The sequence below is a fragment of the Natator depressus genome, chromosome 6 (genome assembly GCF_965152275.1).
Source record: "Natator depressus isolate rNatDep1 chromosome 6, rNatDep2.hap1, whole genome shotgun sequence".
In the NCBI taxonomy this organism is placed as follows: Eukaryota; Metazoa; Chordata; order Testudines; family Cheloniidae; genus Natator; species Natator depressus.
Window position 1 is genome coordinate 56718509 of NC_134239.1, and position 9928 is coordinate 56728436.

The window sequence follows — 9928 nt, forward strand, 5'->3', positions numbered from 1 at the left end:
TTCCTGAACTCTGAAATTGCTATCTAAATCTGGTCAACCCACATATGGGGTGATTCCTACAATGCGTAATAGGGCGCACTGCATGTGATCTGTAGTGACAAGTAATCTGTTTAAAGGAAGAGCTTTGAAAGGGCACCCAGTTCAACAGCTCGGTTGTAAAACACACAGATTGTATGAAATTTAGGTTGCCAACAATAGTTTTTATACAAATTTTTCATTTTATGATGGAAATTTAAATGTAATGAGTGTTCAAACATATTTAAAAACACAGGAAGTTGATAAACTGTCAGAGAGCAATTGGCTAACAAGGATAAAAATGACTGATAAAGGGGAAGTGTTATTGATGCTGTAATAGCTGATGTTTATACAGTCTCTTTCCTCCAAAGATCCCAAAGCCCACTTCTGCTGAAGTGCAGTCACCTGTGTGGTTGAACATGGCAGCTATTTAACAGTGGTTGCAACATTATATGATAGGGCGAACTATTTTTGAAAGGTGATATGTATTTGGAGAGACAGTTTTGTAAAGGTTTTAGGGCAAAATACTGGGAATCAGAAACATCTGAGTTCTGTTCTGCAGTCTGCAGTTGACTAGTTTTGTAACTTTGGAAAAGACACTAAAGCTTTCTGTGCCTCAACTTCTCAACAGGGAAAATATTTACTTACCTTTTGTAAAGTGCTTTGAGATGCTTGTATATAAAGGGCTATCTGAGAATAAAATATTACTTCTTAATTATTTGTTTGAGTTTAGCCAGAATCCCAGAACTGACACACCTACATACCCCAAGCATGTCCTATGAGCTCTTTAGTCTGTTGTGTCTCCTCTGCAGGCCTCGTGGCTATAGTCTGCTGAGTGGTTAGTATATATGTTTCTTCCTTCCAAGATCAGTTATACTGCTGCATATTTTATGTTCAGACTTACTTTTTATCAGTCATTCTCATTTTGTCAAGTGCACGGAATAATGCATTTGGTCACAAACACATTTGGAGAAAAATAATCTGAAATGCACACATGCCTCCCCTTCATGGGAGGAAGAAACAACGGAAGCAATAATGCTGCGGGAGACCTATACTAGTGATGATAGTAAACAACAAATTAGACATGTTTGTGGCTGATAGGGCAGTAAAATAGGCCAATGGAAGCCTTAGCTGCAGGGGCATCAAGTCATGAAACAGGAAGGAAATTGTCTAGCTGTAGATTCATAGATTCATAGATATGTAGGTCAGAAGGGACCATTATGATCATCTAGTCTGACCTCCCGCACAACGCAGGCCACAGAATTTCACCCACCACTCCTGCAAAAAATCTCACACCTGTATCTGTGCTATTGAAGTCCTCAAATCGTAGTTTAAAGACCTCAAGGAGCAGAGAATCCTCCAGCAAGTGACCCGTGCCCGATGGTACAGAGGAAGGCGAAAAACCTCCAGGGCCTCTTCCAATCTGCCCTGGAGGAAAATTCCTTCCCGACCCCAAATATGGCGATCAGCTAAACCCTGAGCATACGGGCAAGATTCATCAGCCAGATACTACAGAAAATTCTTTCCTGGGTAACTCAGATCCCACCCCATCTAATATCCCATCACAGGCCATTGGGCCTATTTACCATGAATATTTAATTACCAAAACCATGTTATCCCATCATACCATCTCCTCCATAAAGTTATCGAGTTTAATCTTAAAGCCAGATAGATCTTTTGCCCCCACTGCTTCCCTTGGAAGGCTATTCCAAAACTTCACTCCTCTGATGGTTAGAAACCTTCGTCTAATTTCTAGTCTAAATTTCCTGGTGGCCAGTTTATATCCATTTGTTCTTGTGTTCACATTGGTACTGAGCTTAAATAATTCCTCTCCCTCTCCGGTATTTATCCCTCTGATATATTTATAGAGAGCAATCGTATCTCCCCTCAACCTTCTTTTAGTTAGGCTAAACAAGCCAAGCTCCTTGAGTCTCCTTTCATAAGACAAGTTTTCCATTCCTTGGATCATCCTAGTAGCCCTTCTCTGTATCTGTTCCAGTTTGAATTCATCCTTCTTAAACATGGGAGACCAGAACTGCACACAGTATTCCAGGTGAGGTCTCACCAGTGCCTTGTATAACGGTACTAAAACCTCCTTATCCCTACTGGAAATAGAATCATAGAATATCAGGGTTGGAAGGGACCTCAGGAGGTCATCTAGTCCAACCCCCTGCTCAAAGCAGGACCAATCCCCAATTAAATCATCCCAGCCAGGGCTTTGTCAAGCCTGACCTTAAAAACTTCTAAGGAAGGAGATTCTACCACCTCCCTAGGTAACGCATTCCAGTGTTTCACCACCCTCTTAGTGAAAAAGTTTTTCCTAATATCCAAACTAAACCTCCCCCACTGCAACTTGAGACCATTACTCCTTGTCCTGTCATCTTCTACCACTGAGAATAGTCTAGAACCATCCTCTTTGGAACCACCTCTCAGGTAGTTGAAAGCAGCTATCAAATCCCCCCTCATTCTTCTCTTCTGCAGACTAAACAATCCCAGTTCCCTCAGCCTCTCCTCATAAGTCATGTGTTCCAGACCCCTAATCATTTTTGTTGCCCTTCGCTGGACTCTCTCCAATTTATCCACATCCTTCTTGTAGTGTGGGGCCCAAAACTGGACACAGTACTCCAGATGAGGCCTCACCAATGTCGAATAGAGGGGAACGATCACGTCCCTCGATCTGCTCGCTATGCCCCTACTTATACATTCCAAAATGCCATTGGCCTTCTTGGCAACAAGGGCACACTGCTGACTCATATCCAGCTTCTCGTCCACTGTCACCCCCAGGTCCTTTTCCGCAGAACTGCTGCCTAGCCATTCGGTCCCTAGTCTGTAGCTGTGCATTGGGTTCTTCCGTCCTAAGTGCAGATATTTTGAATGCACTTATCACCACAACATCTACAGACCCTCTCCACATTGCTCTGATGAGACTGCACCTGGAACACTGCATTCATTTGTGTGCTCTTCATTACTAGAAATATATTGACATATTGAAGTGAGTTCAGTGAATAGCTGCAAAAGTGGTTAGTAGGCTGGAAGGATTGATTTTATGACACGAGATTAAAAGAGCGAAGTATATACAGCTTTGCTAAATGATGACTAAATGGAGATATAACAGTCTTCAGGTACCGAAGAGTGTAAATACCGAGGACAGAGATGAGTTCCTCACAGTGCTATAAGGATATATTACTCTAGAAGGGATTAAATTAAGAAAAGGAAAAAGTCAGATGAAAATCAGGAAGTACTTCCTAACAGTAAGATCTGTTGTTGTATAGAATAATTTCTCAAGGAAGGAGTATGGAAGCCTTGGGAAATTTAAACATAAACTAGATGAAGCACTAGAAAATATACTATATGGAACAATCCTGTATTGTCTGAGGAATGGACTACATTCCTGTATTGTCTGAGGTAGTTCTTTCCTGTTGTTGTTGTTGTTGTTGTGTGTTGTTTGTATTGCAGTAACACCCAGGAGTTTGTTATGGGCCAGGACCCTATTACACTTAGGAAGGAAAAATCATATGCACCATTCCAAAATAGGGAATAACTGGGTAGACAGTACTACTGCAGAAAAGGGTCTAGGGGTTATGTTGACTCATATTCAGTTTGTGATCCACTAATGGGATGCAGTTGTGAAAAAGGCAAATACCATTCTGGGGTGTATTAATAGGAATGTAATATGTAAGATGTGGTAGGTAATTATCCCGTTCTACTTGTCACTGGTGAGGCCTCTGCTGGGGTATAGTGTCTAGTTTGGGACATCACACTTTAAGAAAGATGTATACAAATTGGGGAGAGTCCAGAGGAGAGCAACACAAATGAGGAAAGGTTAAAAAAACTGGGCATGTTTAGTCTTGAGAAAAGAAGACTGAGAGGGAACCTGATACATTTTTTTCAAATGTATTAAGGGCTGTTATAAAGAGGACAGGAGTACTTGTGGCACCTTAGAGACTAACCAATTTATTTGAGCATGAGCTTTCGTGAGCTACAGCTCACTTCATCGGAGTGAGCTGTAGCTCACGAAAGCTCATGCTCAAATAAATTGGTTAGTCTCTAAGGTGCCACAAGTACTCCTTTTCTTTTTGCGAATACAGACTAACACGGCTGTTACTCTGAAACCTGTCATAAAGAGGACAGTGATCAATTGTTGTCTGTATCCACTGAATGTATGACAACAAATAACTGGCTTAATCTGGAGCAAGGAAGATTTAGGTTGGATATTAGGAAAAACTATAAAGATAGGTAAGCACTGGACTAGGCTTCCAAGTGAGGTAGTGAAATCTCCATCATTGGAGGTTTTTAAGAACAGATTGGACAAACATCTGTTATGAATGATGTAGGTATACTTGGTCCTACCTCAGCTCAAGTGGCTGGATTAGATGTCCTCTCAGGTCTCTTCCAGGCTTGTATATGTGTGATTCTATGCTAGTCCCTTTAAAAAACACACAGCAAAAATGCAGGCTCTATTCCAAAGAACATTATAATTTTATCAAAAGGATATGTTATCTACCATGTAACAATAATGGTGTCCCAAAAGTAAAATGTTACTGACAGTTTAGTGAGTATACTCTCAAACTGTGTTCTTCCCCACATTTAAGTTTCTACCAGTGGAGATAACTAAGCTGGAGAAAGTATCAGAAAGTAATAGCAAATCAAATTTGTTTATAAAACTACTTGATTATCCAGCTAGAGGAATTTAGCAAGGAATTTAGCAACTGCGCCTTGGAGAAGAACTGCAGTGATACGCAACTGGGTTATAGTCATATTTGATTTTTATATTTTAAAGATTGCCCTTACTCTTTAGGTTGACCTGGCTTCAGCAGTATAAACCATTACTTGTTGTAAGAGTGAGCGGACATACCAACCAACTGTCAGGGTCCATGTAGTCCCATGTTACTACTGTCAATTTGAAATTAGTGGGCGCTAGCTGAAAAACTTGCAGGTGTTTTTTATGGAATCCCATAAGCTACCTATTTGTTTTAATGTGATGATAAACTACAGGATTCTCAGTGCAAGTTCCCATTAACTTAGCAATGGATAGAACTCTGCTTTGGTTTCAGGGCTTAGCATCCATACCTATAATTCATGCAGACACTGGTCAGATATGTCAACTGTCTTCTGTTAGATTAGGAGAGAATCTAAATGAGAGAGGTGCCCATGTCAACAAGAAACTTTGAAGAACAATTCTTATAGTTAACTATGTAATATCCAGGGCCCAGAATGATGCCCTGGGATATATGACAGTGTTCCATAACAGGTTCATTTGCATACCAGACTAGTGATTCCCTGGAATGCACACGTTGGTCTTAGCATTTGAGTTAGTACCAGGCCCAAATGACCGGGGATCAATCTATTGTTGTGAAATGGATGGTGTACAGGGCTACTAATGGAGGTACAGAGTTTTTGCTTTGAGGTTTCTTTTTCAAAACCAGCACAGTGACCCACAGATACCAGGAGGTGGCTGTTTAGTGACATGTGAAAAGAGTTGGTGATCTTCATCCTATTCCTTGAGGACAGATGATCACCTAGCAAAACCATCTGTGGGCCCATCGTTGGCAGTCTCAGCAGGGAGAAAGGAGTGACTAGATGATGAAAACTGAACTCTTTTCTTATCTGAGAGGTTATGCTAAAATTAGGTCTGGTTACAGGGGAGAGAACTGATTCAAAGGCTTGATTGGCCAGAAAGCTGATCCAATCTGTCAAAGCCAACTGAAGTCTTGTTTTTCAATTCACACTAACTTAATTTCATGTTGAGCACAATTCTGTGGTGTTGGCAAAGTAAGGAAAAGATTAAATAATTCTTGGAAGCAAAGATGCGTGTGTTAATTTAAATGTGCAGAGCTATGAAAGCTGCCAGCCAAAACACCTGCCCCTCTGTATGAGATAACCTACTATGTTTTCTTGGCTTCCTAGCATAAAATGTTTAATGCTTTAGGTGTCTGTTGTTTTGTGTTATCCAGAATTGGCAGATCCTGCAGAATGCAAGCTGGACCTGTTCAGCTCCATGCAGGAGATGAAAGCTCCCTGCTAGGGAGGCACTTCTCCCCATAGACACATTGTACGACTTGTGTCTGACACATTTTTTGGTTTAAAATTATTTTTTTTTAAATGCTGTTCTTCAGCCTTGTTCTGATGTTTGCAGAGAAGTGACTTTTGTGAGTGAAGGTGAAAGTTCATTAAGGATTTTAATTTGGATTTTTCCTTTTATAATTTCTTTTTAAAATGAAGCAGCTTTCATGATGGTTACATGTGACATGTTGGCAGCCTGAATAGTCTATCCCCAGAATAAGTACAGCATGAGCCACAGCAATGTAAGATTTCCCTACACTGTTTTCTGCCATTCTGCCTAATCTTTGACCTAGATGGATGACCTCTGGAGGGAAGAGGATCCATTCAGTTTTGGTTTTTGCTATTGGGCTGCCATTTAGTGTCAGTTCTGACAGTGGCTTTTATGATGTGGACACCTGCCCATTGGGAACTAGACTGAGACAACTGACTATTGCTATGTTACAATGACTTTCAGTCATTATTAGTCTGGGCAGGAGTTGAAACCGTAACCTAGAAGTGAAAGGCTCTGTATTCCATAAGCCACTGAGGGACAGCCGTTATACAAACTTCTCGTGCAAACTTCTCACGCACGGTTCTTTTAGTCCATCTAGCTCCTGGAACTCTGTGCTATTCCATTTGCAGGACTTCAACACACAACTTGGATTATGCACCCCAGCCAAAATTTTCAAAAGTAATTAGTGAGAGGGTGGATGTTCGGCACTTTCAGAAAATCAGTGCCCTTGATGGTGGCTCACAGTGGACACCCAAAAATTGAGACACTAAAAATCACTTTGAAAACCTTGACCCTGAATCCTAATCTGCTGCACTCTATATTGTTCTAGTCCTACTCCTCTAGTCCCCACATTCCTCTCTCTGCCAGTGCACCCTAACTAGGCCCTACAACAGCCCTGGGTAGTCCACATTTTTGACAGCTGGTTCTCTCTCTCTCTCCCTCAGTTCTGACCTACAGTTCCGTTACTGTTCCAGGCCTGGGCCTTTCCTGAGCAGAGAATATTTGTGCCAATTTATCAGGTGTTCTGTGATGCACCCAGTTGCTCCCATTTTACCCTCCAAACTCCTTCTTGTTTGTTTCCTACTGTAAGGATTTGAACACCTTTGGAGGGGAAAAGAGGGCGAGGGCAGAGCATGAATCGTTTGCACTGCTTAGCTTCAAACCCTTTCCACATTTTTAAGCTAGTACGAGAGTGACTGTTACAGGTTGAAAACAACTGTGCAGAAATGTAGCACTTTCAAAAACTCTGACTCTGTTTTCAATTGTTTACTCTTACTGTAGTTAAACAGGGAGCTAAGGGATGGCTTAAAAGATGAGGAATTAACTTTTGAAATCCAGTCTTGAGAGTTTGTTGGGTAGTGCTGAAGCAGTCCCCATTGCAAAACTGTCACACTTGGTGTGATTGGCCAAGTCTGCTCAGGAAAGCTATACTGGAGACTGAATGACCCCCTCACCCTTAGAAGGGTTGAAAGTGAGCATGGGGGTGGAGAGCAGGAGAGACTTGCCCTGAGACTGTTTACAGCACACCACTGTCTGGAGCAGTCCTAGCTTGCTTTCTCTAGCCAAAATTCTTGCTACTCTTTTGTCTGTTCTTTTAATTTGTGATCAGCAAAAGAAGCAGTGACCCTTTATTTTGTGAATGGCTCTCCATTGTTTGAGCATCTTGGAGGCTCACTTGCTGTGACTTTCAGTGTCAGAAGCTTTTTAAAACTATTGTGCTAAACACAGACCTAAAATTAGCTAAACACTGGCTGAGATAAGATTAGCTAGGTTTTCCTTACTCTGCCTCCACCACTCCCTGCCTTGCAATGAAGAGATTAAAGGGGGACTGTAAGGTTAAAAATCATGCACTTTAAAAAAACAAATAACCCTCTCTGTTACTCTGCTACTGACACCTGAGATTATTACAAGTGAAAGAATTATCAGAAATCTAATTAATTTTTTCACTAATTTTGATGCTTTACTGTTCAGTTTTGCTTCATATGGACAGACAGACTCATCAGTTTCACTTTAGTTTTTTATTCTGCTTCACTTTTAGGATCCCAAGCACAATCAATGCTGCTGACTTCATACAGGAATGTTTGTTTATTTAGTAAAGAAAAACCATTTCTGATGGAGTCTAAAAACCAGAAATAACATTTCCATAGGTCTTCAGTTTCATAAATGCTTGGTTTTTGCAAAACCTTCATTGAGTTAAATTTGACCCACCAGTGGCACTTTGAGATGTGTTGGCAGCTAATCTGTTCTACTTTACAGCATGTGTTGCTTTAAGAATGACTGGAATTCTAGGGGGAGGGAGAAGGGAAGCTCTGACCTCCATGTGCACATGTGTTGCTGGCAGCATCCCCTTGCTCTTCACTGTGATTAAATGGATAAATCAAAGAGCACTAGCCCTCTTCCAAACCCTCTGTGTAGCGAGACTCCCTCTCCTATTTCCTAGTAGCCAGTGTGGAGAAATCTTTCCAGGAACATGAGAGAAGGTTATTGAGTTCTTTTTAAACTTGCATCTGACGAAGTGGGTATTCACCCACGAAATCTTATGCTCCAATACGTCTGTTAGTCTATAAGATGCCACAGGCCGCTTTTTAAACTAGTTATTTTGGGGTGGGAGTAAGTAGCTGGCATGGTCACTTAGTTACATTGCTGTCTTTTTCACACAGGTCCGAATGCATCAATAAGTTTGCCTCTGTCTTTGGGACCATGCCCCTGAAAGTGGTGGAGCATCGTGCTGATCCTGTCCTGTACAAAGATGACTTCCCTGAGAAACTGAAGAGCTTCCCCAACATCGGCAGCTTGTAAAAGGCAGCTTGGCGGCAAACTTGAATATAAAAAACAGTGAGAGAAAAAAGATGAGCAGTGCTAAGATGAGCCTGAGGCCTTGAAGGAAAATGCCAGCGTGTGGGTTATAACTGAGGGGAAGGGGATTAATGCCAGGTTCTGATATATTAGTCCGTCCTTCACAATACACGGAACAGTAATGCAGAGCACAGAAGCTATTTCTGTATTAGACAAATACAGGACAGGCTCTATGCTTGAGTCTACTGAAAATGCCAAATGCTTTTTTCCAGTGGAAGTTGCTTATACGGAAGAATAGAGCAGAATCTTGCTGTGTAAGGGTGCCTTACATGACTCACCTGTTCTGTTAAATACACTCTTTTAGTTTGATGCAATCACCAGTATAAATGCAAACTGCTTTCAATACTGGCTACAATATGTATCCAGCCTGTTTTTCTCCCTATGAGGATGGCATGCCTACCTCCATTGAGGTTAGTTGTTGGCTTTAAGTAATTGACCAACAAAGATCCCTGCCTGGCTTTTTTGCTTAGCAAGAAAAATGCTTTTCTTAAAAAAAAATAAAAAATATAATACAATCTTTTGTCATAGGGTTTAGGGGGCTAAACATTTTTGCATTAAATGAAAAATATTTCAGTGGGAATAGACACAGATCACAGCCAATGGGACGGTCTCCTTAATTTAAAGACTTAGGGTACGTCTACACTACCTGCCAGATCGGCAGGTAGCGATCGATCTATCGGGGATCGATTATCACGTCTACTGTAGACGTGATAAATTGATCGCTGATCGCTCTGCCATCGACTCCTGTACTCCTCCGCAGCAAAAGGCGGAAGCGGAGTCAATGGGGGAGCGGCGGCAGTTGACCCCGCACCGTGAGGACGCGGGGTAAGTCGACCTAAGGTACGTCAATTTCAGCCACGCTATTCTCGTAGCTGAAGTTGCGTATCTTAGGTCGATTCCCCCCCCCCCCCCCCGAGCCCCCTTCTCCCAGTGTAGACCAGGCCTTAGACTATCCCTACCATCACTACACCTCTCATATGTGTGTATAAACCTCAGGTATTC

General features: G+C 41.7%; 1 protein-coding gene across 3 annotated transcripts in view; it reads left to right on the top strand.

The window, feature by feature from the left end:
* The window catches only part of EXT2 (exostosin glycosyltransferase 2), a 92755-nt gene extending 83717 nt beyond the window's left edge, over nucleotides 1-9038 (top strand). For all 3 annotated transcript variants that reach the window (XM_074955313.1, XM_074955315.1, XM_074955314.1), the window contains one exon: nucleotides 8731-9038. In XM_074955313.1, the coding sequence (XP_074811414.1) occupies nucleotides 8731-8869 (139 nt within the window). In that variant the 3' untranslated portion in view covers nucleotides 8870-9038. The remainder of the gene's footprint in view (nucleotides 1-8730) is intronic.
* Nucleotides 9039-9928: the final 890 nt, after the last annotated feature.